Consider the following 18,927-nt stretch of genomic DNA (forward strand, 5'->3'; position numbering starts at 1 on the left):
CCAAATCCACCCACATCTAGCAGTGAGGACGAAGATGTCGTTAACACATTTACATTATTAGAACAGAAAGGGAGTGTGTCACTATACTATCAGTCATTTATCACTCAGCAGGGCTTTCTTTACTGCAGTCTTTGGGCAACCTCGTTTCTACCGTAGTAGACATGGCATATCGGTTGAGACATGCAGTCTTATGGAAAAGCTGACCTTTAACGTATCTCGAAAGTAAAAGCAGCGCATACAAATGAAGAAGCTCAATCAACTGACCAGCCAACTCAGGCAGTTTGGCAGAGTGAAGTTGCCAGACGAATGGGTTTAGAAAATAGGCCTGATACAAAATTACCATCTCTGCGTGTCCTAACCTCACTCTTAATTTTTCATTTGATTGAAAACGGTAAGGTACAAATACACAATTAATACAAGTAGACAGTAAACAGTTAGGGAATTACCACGAATGATCGAGTGCTCCTTGTGTGGATTGGTGAAAATTATTCAAACATATGACTGAAAAAATTAACTTAACGTGTAGTGCTTATATGATTCATTATCAGTCTTGCTTCTTGTAGCTTAATAGTATTAGTCCTATTGCGTTTGTAATGATAACAAAGCATCACTTTAGCCGCACCATCAGGAGGTGAATCGGAAGGTGAACTGACTGAGCCGATCAGTGTCATTTTGTAAATACGCACCATTCACTCACGTTTCGTCAGAATTGTCCCTGTGGTGTCCGAGATAAACCTTGTGTGACATAAGAACGGACAGAGACCTATCGATAGACCCCTCCCCGATGTCGTGAGGGACAATTATGACCAATTCGTGAACAGGTGCGCGATCGAGAATGACCTACAATAATAAAATACAAGTTAAAAACCGCTAATACTACGCACAGAGTGGGGAATGGATATAATGTATATGACCATGAAGAAATGCAGCAAGTTTGCCACCTGCTGTAACAATACTGTATGCACATGTACTTAGTATAGATTCTAGTTTTAATAAGGACCAACTTGGCTCATGTTAGAATAATAAAAATAGGCTTAATAATTAGCTGTCATAGGTGAGCCTAAATAGTATGCTAGGGAACAACAAAGAAAGGATACAACCACATACACTTTGAAATGTGCTCTTTCCATTTATTGAGTCTTGAAATCAGAAGACATTTGTATGTAAATATGGTGTATATATACACAATGCTTTTAACCAGAAAGGCACCTGGACATGAGTCAGTTTCGCATGAAGAACAATAGTTCTTCTTTCTGGCCCAATGTAAAATAGGACAGGGGTCTACACACACAGAAATGGAAACATTCTTTTCACAATACACTCTTAGAAATCTGCACTCAACATTACAATCTTTATTCATAAGGTTAAAAAGCTAATAAGACAATAGTGGTGTTGTGATAGCTAAAATATATATTATTTATTACATAAATACAAGTCTTAATGTTGCACATTATGTCTGTTTCATTGTTATTGTACATCTCACCTGTGGCTACAGACAGTCAACTGTGTGTTTGCAGGGGGGAAAAACGGGACTTACCTCCCTTAATATAAAACAAACCTTTCATCAAACTTGAATCCTTATAGTAACTTACACATACTTAATAAATTATATATTTAATACAAACATGGAATTCTTTTGCCATTTAGAATCAAGAGCTATGAATGCGCCCTCATATAGACCATTATTGCTATGGTTCTTAACTCAACTGTGATGAAGATATGGCTGTGATTGTCTGAACATTTCTGCATTGCTATCAGTGTGTGCATGTGTCCCTCTAAGGTGTCTCTACTGTCAGTCTTTGGCCTCACAGATATACTAATAACTCAGATCACAATGTAATGAACTCCCACAAATACACTCACACGCATGGTATTCGCTCCAAACATGGGCATAACTGAGTAACTGTACAAGTGAGGCTCTACTGTTGTTCAGTGCCCTAAGACATGTAAATTGAGACTTTCTTTATCTGACCTAGGGCCGGTTTCAGAGACAAGGCTTAAGCCTAGTCCTGGACTAAATCACACTTTCAATGTAAAATCTCCATTGAAGATGTTTTTTAGTCTAGGATTAGGCTTAAGCCTTGTCTGTGAAACCGGCCCCTAATGTTCTAAACTAAGTTTAAAAAAAACCTGCATGAAAACACGAGGAAGAGTGAGAATGTAATCTGTTCACATTCTATGTGCGTGAGAGTGATAAAGAGCAGGTATGGTTAAATAAAAAATCCTCTTAGTTTTTATTGGTGTCACACTTCCCTGTGCTACACTGATGGCAGCAATTTCTCCTCTCTCTCCTCCTCTCACACTGAAAAGCTGATGATTCCTCTCCTCTCTCTCCTCCTCTCACACTGAAGAGCTGATGATTCCTCTCCTCCCTCTCCTCCTCTCACACTGAAAAGCTGATGATTCCTCTCCATTCTCAGTCCTGCTAAGATATTCATAACCACAACCACAAATGCACTGTGTGATAATATCGCAAGAACTAATATGAAAATGTGTGCTTTGGGTAACTAGAAGACTAATGAAGCCAGGAGTAAGAAAAGCACCACTGACGTCTCTGCTGTTGTCACCTGAGAAGACTTTTTGTCTTCTCAGGTGACGGATAACACGGGCACGTCTCTGTAAAGAAATCAACACAACCAGCTTGACCTTAGTTTTCGAATGGACACAAAGGTGGTCCCTCCCAGTGTTGGTACTTCTTTCTGATTGGTCCCATGGGAGAGCAACAGTTTTTATGAAATGTTTTTAGTCATTTCCACAAGCCTTAAGGGGCGGGGGGGGGTATCTGTCACTTGCTGAGTGTGATGCTGGCATAAGAAGTGGGGATGTAGCCTTCGTCTCCATTGGTCCTGCGTACCCGAGTCCAACCGTCACCTTTGTCTTCCTCCACCACAGACAACACCTCTCCCTCCTGCATGGAGATAGTCCCCTCACTGGCACCTAGGGGGGAAGAGGAGAATATAGAGACTGAATAGAAGTGGTGTGTGTGTGTGTGTGTGTGTGTGTGTGTGTGTGTGTGTGTGTGTGTGTGTGGGTGTGTGTGTGTGTGTGTGTGTGTGTGTGTGTGGTCATAGACAAGATCAAGACATATTCACTGATCAGACTATGCAGCCATTGTGACCTATCCAGACCTACCTGGAAAATTGTACATGGCTGTACATTGTCCAATGGGAGCCGAAAGGTCCTCCTCTTCAAAGTCATCATCAAACTCAGCGTAGATCGCCTGGGAGGGGTCTGTGGTCCCCTCATCAGAGTGGGCTCCATCAGGGCTAGAGAGTAAGACAACCAACTGGTGTTAGCTACATACATGATTTCACTGTGTACTTGATAGTGAAATGCGTTGAGATTCATTTAACTCCATGAGCTGCATCTAACCTGTATGCCTCATGAGCGCCATTGTTGTTGAAGGAGTGGGACGAATAACGCAGTGCGTCCCCTCGACCTCCTGCCTCTGTCAGCCACAACTACAAGATAACACAAACAGGGTCAGGAAGTATAGAGAGTAAGAGAGTGAGTGAGTGAGTGAGTGAGTGAGTGAGTGGCAAACTCAACAGTACACAACATGTGAATCCCTGTCTGTGGATGGGTTTACGTGGAAGTGTGCGGTAGGGATGGACGGTTTTTCGGTTATACCGAAAACCGGGGTTTATAAAAATAGAAACGGTTTTTTATCAAAACATTTTTTTTTACATTTTATCAAAATATCATAGATTGATATATAATACATGCCTAGAGTGTGTACAAGAGTGTGTGGTTGAAGATGCTATAAAAGTGATTTTGTAAACACAAACACAAAAATCAAATAAATGACATGTCTAAAAAGACGGGTCACGTGACAGCTTCTCTTCAGAGCAGAGAGTGAGGAGAAAAAAAACAATGGCTAGTGTGAACGAGCACGAACGTTTTCTATTCTATTGTATATTCTATGTTGTTCAAAGAATAAAACTGGAACATGTCACATGTTTGTCGTGTGTGAAAATAACAATGATACAGTCTGAATCTGCCGCGCAATGAGTGAGAGGTTTGGTCAGTTGTGAAGAATAATTGAGGATTAATATCTAATTGGGATTATATTTAAGGGTAACGAATCACTCTATGGGAAAGATAGTTGCCTTCAGTTATTGGTAGATAGGAAAGGTTTTTTTACAATTACTCGCTTACATTTAATAAGATCATTTTCGCTGCTCTCTGTAAAGCGCATTGGGTCACTTTTGTGAGAAATGCGCTATAGAAATAAAATGTGATTTGATTTGATATCAATCAATCAAACTTTATTTATGTTCTATAGCACAAATCATGCATTGAATGTAACTCCAAGTGCAGTATTTACTAAACCACAATATAATAAAACAAGAGCTATACGGATCAATAGTGTTTGTGCACAGCGCCACTGTGTGTGAAGGCGCTACTGAAAGTGATGACAGAACGCATGTCTCAGAAGATACGCGGTCACTTATAGGGCTTTCACACCGGCAAAGAACCGTGCCGGTTCGCGTTCGCGTTCGGAAACCTCTGAACCTTGGTGCTGTCTGGCGAACGAGCCCGCGTTCATACCGGTGTACGGTAACCTGAACCATCCGCGTCATCAACGCTGGGTGATGAAGGGGCGGGATAAACAAAAATGTCACAACTAGATGGCAGCTACTTCACTGGAAAAGAGGATAATATCTTCCAATACAGTATCTGAAATAAACAAAATTTTCTGTGAAACAAAACAAAAGACACTTTCTATATGCGTTCTTTTACTAATCAGCTGCTCCGTTACTGGAATAGAAATGGCTTACGAAATTCGCGTTCGCGCATGTCCGCGCGCGTGTGCGTGTGTGTGTGTTTGCTGAGCATGTGAGGAAGATAAAGAGAATAATGAGACTTTTGATATTGTTTTTGATCACTAATGATTAGATTTAGATTAGATTACATTTTGTCTACTTCCTCCTTGCTGGTCTCTGCAGCCTAGAATATGACACACCCACTGACGACGTGACTGTTCTACGTTTTGGTTCGCGCTTGAGAACCACTATTTTTTGGTGCCCGCTGCGAACCAACTTTTCAGGTTCCGAACCAATTGAGCTTCGGTCTGAACGCGCCGGCCGGTTCCAGACTTGGCTCGCGAACGCGAACCGGCACGGTTCTTTGCCGGTGTGAAAGCCCTGTTAGTGACGCAAAGGTAGTTCTGTATTTATCTCTATCTGTATTAGTACATTTATTTTGAAAGCTCTATTTTGACAGCTCTACCATGGGCACTTTTATTTTGATGGGGCATTCTTTGTTGATTGACTTACGACAGTTCAGGACGAGTCAGTCTCGCGGCATGTGGTTTTTATGAAAAGCTTTAAGTATGTTCACTGCATAATTCTAAGTCTAATATTTCAGTGATTATTGAGCAGTATTCAAATATTTAAATACATTGAGCAGCAGCTGAAACTTTGTCTAAGAACCAAGATATTGAGAAAGCAGTTCATTCAATGAAGACGCTGTTCCAAGAGATGATCTTCCGTGCAGGCGTGCACCCTGGATCAGCGGAGCTGGTGTGTTAAGTGTTCATGTGTTTTCATGTATGGTGTAGCTTACAAAAGTCTGCCTTTCCACTTATATTTGTGAAACTAAGTAGCCTAAATGTGTTGCGACTGTGCTTACGGTGTTTTAATGGTGTTCGACATGAGTGTATTGTAGCAGTAGGGCTCAATTATTTGAAATTGGCGCTCTTTTTTTTATTTTTATTATTATTATTTTTATTCATTTTTTCGGTTAACCGGAAAACCCCGGTTTTAGTCTTTGACGGTTTTTCGGTTTCAATAATTGGAAACCGTCCATCCCTAGTGTGCGGGTTTACAATACCCTATTGGAGGAGAAGGGAGGGACTTTATTACCTCATACTTGTTGAGCTCTCCCCTCAACCTTTCCATGTTCTGGGCCGTCTGGGTGATCTGTGGGGCCAGACTGGCTGGGTCTCCCATCTGAGGGTTCTTCTCATAAACATCCTTCATCTTCCCCAAGGCCTCACTGGAGAGACAGGGGAGGAGCATGCGCAAGAGAAAGCGAGAGATTGATTTATAAGTTGCTGGGGATATATGAATCCTCGGCTTGGTAAAAAAAAAAGACCACTCCCTCCCTCCCACCCACCCACCCACACAGTCGAAGCGGTTGTCACAGAGATGGCTGTCAGAGCAGAGTCACTGACCTCTGATCCACTTCCTTCTGCAGCTCCTTGCCAATATCATCTAGTTTCTGTTGTAACCTCTTCCTGCGCTGCTCAGGGGGGAGATGGGCAAAGTCCTCGGTCACGGTGGGCTGAGAGAAGGCAGACAGGGGGAGTGTGACTTTAACACTGAACACACACACACACACACACACACACACACACACACACACACACACACACCTACCTCTATCACCATTGATTGTGGTAAGAGAAACGCATACATCCGACATCTCTAGAGGAAGTGTAGGTTTGTGGTTAGGGTGCAGCTCAAGGGACGAAAAAACATCTCTGCTCTACTAATGAAACTAGAATGTGCTTCATGTTAACCAGCCAGTGAGCTGAACCCAACACCACCAACATTTTCACCCATGTACCAATTCACTATTCCATCCCATTGACAACACACCTTTAATATATAATATGTTAACTTATTTACTTGACCACTGGATTTTGTACCAAAAGGTGAAGCAACAGTTAAACAGAGAAGGTGCGGTAAGACCTGCATATTTTGAGTTTTTATTTTGCTATTTTATTAGATTATCTAGCTACTTCATGGGCCGGTTTCACAGATAAGGCTTAAAAGTGTGATTTTAGTCTGTGAAACCAGCCCATTACCTGTTATCAATGGCTCAAGTGAGCTCTAAAGTACTGTAACATCCCTCCGCCACCAGGTGGCCACCTCTTCATCTCTAATACGAGAGGACATGTTTTCAGCTCTCGGCAACCAATCATGAATGTGCTGGCTGTGTTATGTGCTAGCAGCTAAACTAGAGCATGAACACTCGAGCATTGATTTGTGACGGTCAACAGCACTGCAGTGAAAACGTGTGTAAGGTCTAAGAGAATATGGGAGACACCCTTCAACCACACCACCCGTATTAGCTTCATTACCATGCTCGTCTCTGGGGAAAACTTCTGAGGAAAAGAGAAACAGACAGAGTGTGTGTATATCTGACTGGCTACACAATGATCTTGCCTTTCTACTCAATGTTACAGGGATCAACATTGCAAATATTAGTCAAACTTTTATTTGCAGAATTCAGCATTCAGTGTTTGCTGGAAAATTAACAACGGGTTCATCAATCATAAACAGGTCTAGATGAGGCCTCTGTGAGATGGTGAGGACCCTGACCCCCTCAACTCTGACCTTAGTGACTCACCGTTCTCCTGAGGGTCCGGAAGGAGGAGATTCTGGGTTTGACTGTCTTATTGATCTCCTTCAAACAGTACGACAGGGGGTCCCGGCCAAACTTGGGGGAGGGGGGTCCGTTAGCGGGTGAGGGGGCAGGGGGCGTGGAGAAGGGTGTGAGCAAAGAGGGAGACAGCTGGGGCAAGGGCAAGACCAGGCACAGACACCCAGGGGGTATATGCAGGGAAGGGGTGGCATGAGGGGAGAGATGGGGGGGAGGGGAGGGAGGATGGGGGGGACAAAAACAAAACAGATGACAAGGGAAAGAGAGAGACACTGTCAACACCTTAAGCACACCAACACAGCGAGGAAGACAACACTGGAGCAACCCCAGCAGCATGGGCCCAGAGGCACAGGTCAGGAACCTACACACAGCACAACCCAGGCTCCCACACCAGGACCACAGCAGCCCAACACCAGGTCCACAGCAGTGTTTCCCACAGGATGTTGTGAGACTGTGGCGGGTGAACCACGTATAAAAATAAAAAAAAGTTGACGCGAACCTGCTCGAACACTTTCCGCAGCAGTGCGAGCAGCACTGACAAATGCATTACAAAAATTGCAAAAAAAGAAAAGAAAACTGTGCTAAAAATACTTTCGTTCATTATGAGACTATGGCGGGACACATTACACTATGGTGGCCCGCCACAGTCTCGTCTATGTATGGGAAACACTGCCAGCAGTTAAACACGAGCCAGGATGAAGGGTGGAGTGAGCCTCTGTGAGGAACAGGGTTGTGACAGATTGGAGTTGACTAATGGGCAGTTCCATCTAGGGGTGGGCATCAATGATCGACGATCGATAATTGATCGATAAGGATCTTGGTCGATCACAAAATATTTTTCTCGATAATCATTAATAATTTTTTATTTTTTATTTTTTTATAATAATAATAATAATGGAAATTAGTTTGTCCACGTTATGTGTGAGAAATGAACTTTGCATTTGCCTTCGCATTGAATTTCGCAACGCAGTACTGCATGATGCAACAAGTTCCCGTACGTTAGTGTAACCTCCAGTAATTCCAGGTTCCCCTCAACAAAGAGGCACTGTTAAAAACTCGGCTTAAGTAGTTTAAGAAACTTTTATAAGAAACTTATAAAAAAGTTCAAGTTTATTACACAGTTGTAAAAAAAAGGTTAGCAGAGCAAGCTCGGAAAATGGCGAAGCGAGCGAAACGAAGCTTGGTGTGGGAGCATTTTGATCTGAAAGGCGACCTCGTTCATTGCAAACACTGCGCAGTGACCTATAAATACAACACGACAACGACCCCGATGAAATACCACCTGCAAACCGTACACCCGACCCTGATTGCTCCTTCGCTACCTTCTCAGCCCTCCATCATGTCTCATCTTATACGCGGGAGGTGTGATGCACAACGAGAAGAGAAAATAACGATGGCCATCTGTAAATTAATTGAAACAGATATTCTGCCGCTCAGTTTTGTCGAGGGTAGAGGATTTCGTGCGCTGATGCAAATAGTCGAGCCAGCATATCCTGTTCCATCGCGACGTTCCATGCTTGTTATGTCTGCCCTAGTTTTTTTTTGTTTTTTTTATGAAAAAAATCGATAATTGATCGTTAATTCTTGCGATTATCGAAAAAGAAATTTTTAGCGTTTGCCCAGCCCTAGTTCCATCGGTTAAACCCAATCGGTAGGCTACATTAAAACGGTTTAGTTTTGCCCACTGCTTCTAAAATCATACATGATTCTGTTGCCTGAACATTGGAGGGCCTGTCCATTCTTTCAGAGCATGTCAGTGGCCCTACACTACATTCCTAACAAACATGAGGAGTCTTCAAAAGTTATACAGCAGGTTATCATAACTAGCTATTCAGTTTGTCCAGCAAAATAAGACATTCTAAACAGGCTGAAGAGCGAAAAAAGATGAAATGTACCCTAGCACTTACAGGAGGCTACTTAGAGAAAGGGGAGTTCTCTATGCTAGTGGGGACTATTAGTATTCATACTCAGACAGTCACTACTTTATAATGGTATGATAAAAGTGTTGAAAAATGGGAGGGGGGGGGGGGTGCTAGTCAGATCTATCAGACAAGTGGTCCATAAATCTGCTCAACTTTAAGGGGATGGAGGCTACATTACTATAATAATGGGAATGGAGGAGGCTACTGTGGTTGTGTTGAGGAGCTGAGCACTAAGGGACTGCTGGTTTAAAGCCGTCTCTGCTTGAGGGTGACCAATGACACAGAGCAGTGCAATACAAACACACACACACACACAAACACACACACACAAACGACGCAAGGATGTATTAAAGGACAGGACTGGAGAGCGAAGCCGACAGGACATGCAGCAGGAGGAAAGTGCTGGAAGAGGAAGTGGGGGGGGGAGGAGAGAGGGGACAGTGTTGCAGCAGTGTGGGTAGGGGCAGGGTGTAACCTAGTTAGTTAGTTTGCACTCATTATTCATGTCTAGGCTGCTTTCATTCATTTTGGACTGACTCAGGAAGCCCGCTAAAAGGGGGAACTATTTGTATAGACTGTTCCTAATCCCAACAGGTAGGCCAGAGTGATCTATGATCTCCAATGAGGTGAAGATCCATGGTGGTTTAGAAAGAATCCAGCAAAAACATTGACCATTTCTAAAACATTAGTGGACGATTTGACTTGATTGAACCAGACTTCCCTCCAATGATCATCTCTGGTAATGTTGGCATTACAAAGATGTCATTGACATGTGACTCATAATGATATATTATAGGCAGTATAATGGCAACAGTGTGTTTTGTGGATGCCCGTGGCCGAAAATCCAATGTGTTTGTGCCCTGTGCTGATGAAAGCACAACCACAGCAGAATGCTGCCTGCCAGTTGACCTATTGGAAACCACGGTCACACGCTGCAGAGAGAGGGGGTGGACAAGGCTTATTCACTCACAGCCAGGGACACAGCCATGCAAAGACCTATTCTAGAAAGGTGTGTGTGTGTGTGTGTGTCTGTGTGTGTGTCAGTGAGATAGAGCGGAGGACCATGCAATATTGAGCTCTGGGAATTAGAAGGTGTGTGAGAGACCACATCTTCAGGACCGTAGTGAAAGGAGGGGGATTTCCAAGGCTCTGCCTCAGTCCCTCTGCCCCAGCAACAACCCACACAGCGCTGCACTGACAGGCACTGTCTGTTGATGGAAGTGCACCTTGGAGCACTGATCATCTGATAAGACAAATACATCTAGAAGAAGGGAATAATCTGTGGCTTTTGGCATAATAATGGTACAATGTACTGTATATAAGTCTATTCCCAATGTAAACATGATTACTCAGCTAGTTCAAACTCAGACACAGTACCGTAGGCTAAAACTAGCCATTGGCTAGCATGGTGGCTGTGAGGAGGAGCATACCTTACTCTTCTTGCTGAACAGCCAGAAGGGCTTGCTCTTGTTCTTGCCCAGCAGGTCCAGGGGTCCTTTGGGGGTGCCCAGGGTGCCCAAGCTGCTGTCTGAGGAGGCACGGTTAATGCCCTGACTGTAGTCCTCGAATTCCAGGTCACCAGGCCGCTCAAAGCCAGACTTGTGCTGCTCTATAAGTGCCATGGAGTCCTGCACAAGAGCACACAATAACCATATTTAAAAGCCTTTCTCCCTTTGGTGTCAGTCTTCATGGGCTGGCATGTCGACTGTACGTATATGCCTGTGTTTGTTGGCATGGCCATGCAGTATTGGCAGACTCACATTCCTCTCATTGACATTGGTGCCAGTTTTAGTGATGCCCTCCAGGCACTTCCCAATGATGGGCATCACATGCTTCTCTGTGTCCGCGAACAGGACGTAACCCTGTGACAACTTCCTCACTCGCCTCTCATCCATGTCCTGCAATTTCTGTAGAACACACATACAGGCCATCACTCAAAACCTGACCCAGTTGACAGATAGTCAATACTGACGGATGGTTTACATGGGTTTTTAATGTTGGCCAAGCACAACAAGACGAGTACTTCTAAGAACAGGTACACAGCCTAGTCAGGCAGACATCTGCAATCAATTATTTCAGGAATGAATGCAAAAACATGTTTGTGCTCTGGTTTGTTTGCTACTTTGTGCTCTGGAAAAAGGAATGCTAGAGTGACAGACTCTCACTTACGTTGAAGATAAGTGGCATATCGCTAAAGTAGAACTGGCTCTGCTCCTTGTTGTACTTCTGCAGCTGTGCGGCGTAGTCGTTCTTACACTCCTCCGCTATGTGTGTACGCATGTGCGCCTGCTGTTTGGCCTGAACACACACAAAGCAAACACACAGTTCAGACTGGTAGCTCAGATATAAGTGCTTTTGGGGAAACAGAAAACATGTGACGGGTACGTAACGGGTATATGTGTTTGTATGTGTATGTGTGTATGTGTGTTTTTCTATAGTGCGACGTTCGCGTGGGTCTACCTTCTCAACGTCTGCCTTCGTGGCGTTGATGTCCTGGTCCGTTTTCTCGGCGTACTGTGCCGACTTCTCTGCTTCCCGCCATTCTCTCTCAAAGCGTTTCTTACTCTAATGGAGAGAAACAGAGATTCCTCATGTTCATTTTAGCTCTATCCATACTCTGCGGTGTGGGGGCGTCATCTGAACGAAATATGATAAGACTCCTCTGCTTTAGGGCCTCCACCACGTTCATAGCAGGGAAAGTAAAAGAATGCTCTGTAGAGTAATTAGGCTACTGAATGTGTGGCTTGAACAAACATGAATTCTGAAGGGTTCAAGTCTGCGGTAGAGAAACATACAGAGGGTAGCTCTAGACAGGAGTACTGACTGTTGGTCATATTCTGGTTTAAAGGATCTGCCAACCTGGTTTTACTGTACACAAGTCAAATCAACCTGACAAGAGACTACGCTCACAGCCATTCACGCTCACACTAAACAAACTCTCCCCCTTTCACTGATGCAACAATACACACACACACTGGACAGAAAAAACAGGGACAATATAGACATGCAACTGACTTCTTTGACAATTACAGACAATGAAGAGCAAAGACAAAGCATTGCCTTTTTGACCGAAGAGGAGGAGAATACACCAAGAGGAGTGGTTCGATTGAACCTTTGGAGTAGTAGGGCACATTTGGCAGAGGGCCTGACTTACACTGTCAAGCTGCTTATATGTACTCTCCAGACTCTGCTGTGATTTCTTGGCCTCTGTCAGATGCTGTGGATACCCAGAGAGAGAGAGAGAGAGAGGAAGAGGAGAGAGATTGAGAGGCAGTGGGCCGGGCAGTACAGAATACAAACAATGGCCTCCGTAACCACAAAACAAAATAGATGATAAACAAATACCAGTCTGTCTACTTGGAACATGATGATCTACTGTGAGTCTCCATACACTGCTGCTGTGTTCAGCATTCCAGTGGGATGGGGCCAAAGCATTCCTCTCAGAGTATGATGATACAACAACACTAGTGTGACCCCCCCCCCCCCCCCCACGAGACACCAAGCAAGGCTTCCTTCCTGCCACAACAGTGGAACCTACACATCTCTGCTCCTCCTTCTCATTCACTCAAACTCCCTTCCCTTTCTTTCTCTCTCCCTCCCTCTATCCCTCCCTCCACAGATATTCTCTTCACTCCCCCTCACTATTGTGTCACTTCTTGAGTTGATTTCACCCTGCCTGAACCCTTCCATGTATCCTTCTCCCGGTGTGTGGTGCTCTCTTTCTCTCACCGTCTTGCGCTCCTGCTTCAGCTCATGCAGGTACTTGGTGAGCTCAAGGCAGATGTTCATCGTCATGTTCTCAGCAATCAGTTCCCTCTGCCCAGCGTAGTCATTCATCTCATTCAGGATGTCCAGGAAGGACTGGTGGTTGGAGAACCTGCAGGAGGGGAGGGAGGGAGGGAAGGAGCGGGAAGGAAAGGCAGGGAAGGATGCAAAGATAAAAAACTGTAATGCATTGGGGCATTGATAGGCGGTTACACAAACTGCCTAAATAGCTAATGTTAGCCGGGTAATGATAGGAGCTCCTGACTTCCTTATTCCTGCTTCCCAGGGAGTAGTTTCATTGCCATTTGCATTGCTGTCAATCACCACAGAGAGACAGCATCGCCATGGCTACTCCCGCGTATAGCGAAGCAGATGTAGCGTTGTAAAGTTTTTGAAATAAATTGTCATATAGTGTTAATTCATCACCGTAAGTTTTTTTTCCTTCTCCATCTGTGGAATCTTTAGGATAGCATGCATTCCTAGTCATACACTGTACTCATATAGTATACAGTATATCTCAAAAGTGAGTACACCCTTTCGATTTTTGCAAATATTCTGTTATATCCTTTCAGGGGATAACATTATCCTACTGAAACTTTGATATAACTTAAAGTAGTCAGTGTGCTGCTTGAATAACAGTATAGATTTATTGTCCTTTGAAAATTACTCAGTACACAGCTGTTAATGTCTAAACAGCTGGCAACAAAAGTGAGTACACCCCATAGTGAACATGTCCTAATTGTGCCCAATGATGTTGTTTTCCCGCCCTGGTGTCATGTGACTCGTTAGTGTTACAAGGATTCAGGTGTAAATGATAAGCAGGGCTGTTCAATTTGGTGTTTTGGGCACAATTCTCTCTGAATGCTGGACAACATGGCACCTCATGGCAAGGAACTCTCTGAGCGGCTGAAAAAAAGGATTATTGCGCTTCACAAAGATGGCCTTGGCTATAAGAAGATTGCCAACATCCTGAAAATGAGTTGCAGCACAGTGGCTAAGATCATACAGCGGTTTTCCAGGACAGGTTCCACTCGGAACAGGCCTCGCCAGGGTCGACCAAAGAAGTTGAGTCCACGTGCTCAGCGTCATATCCAGAGGTTGGTTTCCAAAAATAGACGTGCGAGTGCTTCCAGCATTGCTGCAGAGGTTGCAGAAGTGGGATGTCAGCCTGTCAGTGCCCAGACCATACGCCGCACACTGCATCAAATCGGTTTGTATGGCCGTCGCCCCAGACAGAAACCTCTTCTGAAACCGATGCATAAGAAAGCCCGCAAACAGTTTGCTGAAGACAATGAATCCAAGAACATGAGTTACTGGAACCATGTCCTGTGGTCTGATGAGACCAAAATAAACCTGTTTGGGTCAGATGGTGTCCGGCGTGTGTGGCGGCACCCTGGTGAGGAGTACCAAGACAAATGTGTTTTGCCTACAATCAAGCATGGTGGTGGCAGCATCATGGTCTGGGGCTGCATGAGTGCTGCCGGCACTGGGGAGCTGCATTTCATTGAGGGACACATGAATTCCAATATATACTGTGACATCCTGCAGCAGAGCATGATCCCCTCTCTTCGGAAACTGGGCCGTAGGGCAGTTTTCCAACATGATAATGACCCTAAACACACCTCCAAGATGACAACGGCCTTGCTGAAGAAGCTGAAGGTTAAGGTGATGAACTGGCCAAGTATGTCTCCAGACCTAAACCCAATTGAGCACATGTGGGGCATCCTCAAGAGGAAGGTGGAGGAGTGCAAGGTGTCCAACATCCGTGGGCTCCGTGATGTCGTCATGGAGGAGTGGAAGAAGATTCCAGAAGCAACCTGTGCAGCTCTGGTGAATTCCATGCCCAGGAGGGTTAAAGCAGTGCTAGATAACAATGGTGGTCACACAAAATATTGACACTTTGGGCACAATTTAGACATGTTCACTATGGGGTGTACTCACTTTTGTTGCCAGCTGTTTAGACATTAACAGCTGTGTACTGAGTAATTCTCAATGGACAATAAATCTATACTGTTATTCAAGCAGAACACTGACTACTTTAAGTTATATCAAAGTTTCATTAAGATAGTGTTATCCCCTGAAAGGATATGACAGAATATTTGCAAAAATAAGGCCATCCAGGCCCTGAACACAGCAAAGACCTAGGTGCTGGGCCCTGGACAGTCTGGACGGATTGATGGCAGCTGCTGGATTGAAAAAATCAGGTGTAGTGCTGAGGCACAAATGTGTACATTTCAAGCCTGCAAACTGCGACACTTTAAATGAATGTGCAATAACACTATGTGCAATATGACAACCCTAGTCGTCTTACCTGTACAGTATAGTATAGTGGATAGTGTACATAGCCTTTATTTATGTAAACCAGCTCCTTTCCCTTCCTGTTTTTTTTTGTTTTTCTTTCTTTCCTAGCACCAGGGGAGCCCCCCCTCCCAAATTTCGTTGTTTGGTACCTGTACTATAGCAATGACAATAAAGACCATTCATTCATTCATTCATTCAAAAATCTAAAGGGTGTACTCACTTTTGAGATATACTGTACATTACACACATATAAACAGTAAAACAGTATTTCACCTGCACTCCTGTTCCTCTTTGCTTCCACGTTTAGGATTATATTTCTTTGTCAAGTTTCTGTGAATATTGGAAGAGGGAGAAAAAGCGAGTGAGTTTTTTTTTCTTTCATACAAACAAGTGTACAGTAAACATGTTGTACCCCACAAATGATATAGTGCCTCTCCTTGTGTGAATTGGTGACAATTATTCCAAGTTATGTTTTGTTGATTAATAGAGAGAATAAAAACGTTTTATTTTTATTTTTATTTTTTATCGGACATTAAAATGTGATTCCGCTTATGGACGGTATGGCAGATAATGAACTGTTTGATAGGGAGATGCATTAATGACATTTTTTATAGGCAGAGGAGGGACATTTATATTGATATATTTGTGTTATATTGGTGTTGTTGGACTATACAAATACAAAACACAAATAAATACAATAAACCATACAAATGCAATAAACCTGTTACATAACTGGTTTCCATATTGATCTGTAATTGTCTGTATTAAATTATGCTGCATAACAGTCTTTATTCATAAAATATTATTCACAAATTCTTTAGGCTAAAAGCTACTGCCTTAGGCTACACTTTTACAGCTGCTTTCGTAGCCAAACTGGAAAGTTAGCGGAACATATAGTGCTTATTTGATTCATTGTCAGTCTCGCTTCTTAGGCTATACCGTAGCTTGCCGTTTACTTTTTTATTTGATGTACTGTAGGCTGAAAGGTTACCAGAGCTTGTAGTGCTTATTTGGTTCATTTTTATTTGGTTCAATTTATTATTTTTTATATTGAAAAGTAAATTGGCCAAACAGTGCAGTCTGAAATGAGTTGACGTTTAACAATAATAGCCTTCACAAGATGAATCAGCATCACCTAGACAAAGTGTGTGACATACAAACGGACAGAGACCGATCCATAGTCCATTAATAGTGACAATTAATATGAGCTTACAATATATTTGGCGAGTCTGTAAAAAGCTCCATCAACAAGCTGTATTGTATGTAACTGGTTCATGAGTTTAAATTATCAATAAGGACCACATACTATTTTCTCCCTGTAAGTGAGACAGTGTCCACAAAGAAAATGTTTTTAAACTTTTTTCTTTAACTTGTTTAATATGGGGGTCAACACCAAACTACATGTTAAAATAGCTACTATTCTTCCTTCCTTCAATCTCTATGACCACATCTTGTCGATCATGTGCCAGTCTGCTCCCACTTCCTCTCCTCTCCAGCAGAGTAGCTCAGCAGTAGAGAGAGACAGACCGAGAGAGGGAGAGGGAGAGAAAGTGAGGCATAAAGAGGGTGATGCAGGTCCAAGCTTGAGAATGAGAGCAGTGTTTCCGAGACGGTCTAGGCTGGGCCAATGCCAGCACTCAGGAGACAAGTTCAATTCTGCCCCAAACTAGTCATAAGACTAAACATATATTTCATAAACAGCACTCTTGTAGGGCGCACACACACACACACACACACACACACACACACTTGATGTAGTGAGTGGAGAACCATGTCAGGAATGAGACCTACCTCAGTTGCTTGGCATAGTTCTGCTCTATCTCAGTCCTCTCCTTCACAAACTTCACATACTTGTCTACCAGCTCCAACCCGGATTGCGTGTGCTTGTCGATGATGTCATATTGGTCCTGTAGAGAGGCAGAGAGAGAAGTATTATGTAGGAGGTGGATGGACATGCTCACCATCAGAAAAAAACGAGACGGGGATGTTCAGTTGGATGAATTTGACATTGTCTAAAAGGTTGTGGATTTAGGCTAGTAATCAGAGTGAGTTAGGGTTTTGTTTAGGCTGTTGATACTGAATCTGATCATATCTTTCTAGATGCTGTGCATTCCGTGAATTCTATACACACACACAACCCTTGACCCCAGCCATGTTATCTGTGGGAGGCTTTCCTTATGGCTTTAAATCATGTTCCTCTGCTAGAGAGGATAGTTAGAGGAGACAGGGCCAGGAGGACAACCGCTCTCAAGACAGGATACAGGAAGCGCTCCTCTCTCGCATTTCCTATGACTGTAATGCTTCAGCAGGAATCAGAAGCATCAAATATACTGTAATACTAAAAGTATGGGACATTTCATTTCTATAGGCTTAGGCCTTGGCCTAGTAAGTCAACAACACAAAAATTACTACAGAGAAATCCAGAAATTCCAACACTTGGATATTCTGATAAGGCTCAAGTAGTCTCTCTCTAATATTAGTTCCTTTTTTGGCTTGGTGCTTTATCACTACTTCAAGCACAGACAAGCCAGTTAGCGAGTGATGATACCTAGAATCAGCCAACTCTCTCTCGCTCCCCCTCTGAACACCTCACTCAAGCCCTCTACTGTAATAACTTTTACAGCATGGGGGAGGGGCAATCTTTGAGAAGAGATTCCTGACATGCTGGGCCATGTTGTTCTTGTCCCGTCCTATCCCTTCGCTTGAGACATGAAGAGAGCGAACATAAAAAACGAAAGGCCTCGTTTTTCATTTATGGATTCGGAATGTTATTCAATGAATGAATTTTAAAGTGGGGGTGTTAGGAGCATGGTAACACATCAACAACTCAACTGCAAGCATGTATGAGACGGTGTGAATGAGACGGTTTCTCTGTGTGTGTCTAGACTGTATTTTTCCACAGAACACAACAGTGCCACAGTGAACAAAAGCAATTTTATGTGGTTTAATTTAATCGGAAATTACACTTGACAAACACACTGAGAGGATGTGTATGTTGTTTGTAGAGAACAAAGCACCAACAAGACAGAGAGAACACATCAACTGGTTGACTCAATCGAATGTAAAGAGAGAGAGATTGTTCACTCTTGTCTTTGTTTGTAGTAAAGTTGAAACTGCTGATTAGTTGATTAATCACTAGATGGGGCATTCTACTTCACACTCTGTTTGCTCTTTGTCTGTCACATTTGATTTAGAATTGGTGAAATAGGAAAATGTTGTCAGTCAGGGTTGGATCCTTTGAGGGCCTTTGCTACTTAGACTTTCCATGTGCTCAGGTATGACAGTGTCCGAGAAAATATTTACGTTTGCATACTGTCTCGGCATTAGCACTTAATGCTCTTGCGGACACAGACCTTTTAGGACACAGACATGATCCAAGAAAACTAATTATTTTCAATATAGTCCATCTTTGACTCAACTGAACTAACCACTTCACTGCCTCTACCCCTAAACACCACACCACAGACTAAAACCAAACACCAAGTAACCTAAGTTCTAAAGAAGTCATCCCAGGAAGTAATCTCACAATGTTTACTCCCTTAGTCAC

General features: G+C 43.3%; 1 protein-coding gene across 1 annotated transcript in view; it reads right to left on the bottom strand.

Moving 5' to 3' along the window:
• Positions 1–2,612: 2,612 nt before the first annotated feature.
• Positions 2,613–18,927, bottom strand: part of trip10a (thyroid hormone receptor interactor 10a) — a 31,553-nt gene continuing 15,238 nt past the window's right edge. The window contains exons 2-16 of the mRNA XM_080524857.1: positions 17,172–17,287; positions 15,654–15,710; positions 13,044–13,191; positions 12,469–12,531; positions 11,775–11,879; positions 11,484–11,612; positions 11,075–11,221; positions 10,745–10,942; positions 7,360–7,524; positions 7,091–7,114; positions 6,179–6,288; positions 5,868–6,000; positions 3,373–3,461; positions 3,133–3,266; positions 2,613–2,937 (exon numbers count right to left, since the gene is read on the bottom strand). Coding sequence (XP_080380983.1) covers positions 2,786–2,937; positions 3,133–3,266; positions 3,373–3,461; positions 5,868–6,000; positions 6,179–6,288; positions 7,091–7,114; positions 7,360–7,524; positions 10,745–10,942; positions 11,075–11,221; positions 11,484–11,612; positions 11,775–11,879; positions 12,469–12,531; positions 13,044–13,191; positions 15,654–15,710; positions 17,172–17,287 — 1,770 coding nt within the window. The 3' untranslated portion in view covers positions 2,613–2,785. The remainder of the gene's footprint in view (positions 2,938–3,132; positions 3,267–3,372; positions 3,462–5,867; positions 6,001–6,178; positions 6,289–7,090; positions 7,115–7,359; positions 7,525–10,744; positions 10,943–11,074; positions 11,222–11,483; positions 11,613–11,774; positions 11,880–12,468; positions 12,532–13,043; positions 13,192–15,653; positions 15,711–17,171; positions 17,288–18,927) is intronic.

The sequence above is a fragment of the Nansenia antarctica genome, assembly GCF_963989245.1.
Source record: "Nansenia antarctica genome assembly, chromosome: 2".
NCBI lineage: Eukaryota > Metazoa > Chordata > Actinopteri > Argentiniformes > Microstomatidae > Nansenia > Nansenia antarctica.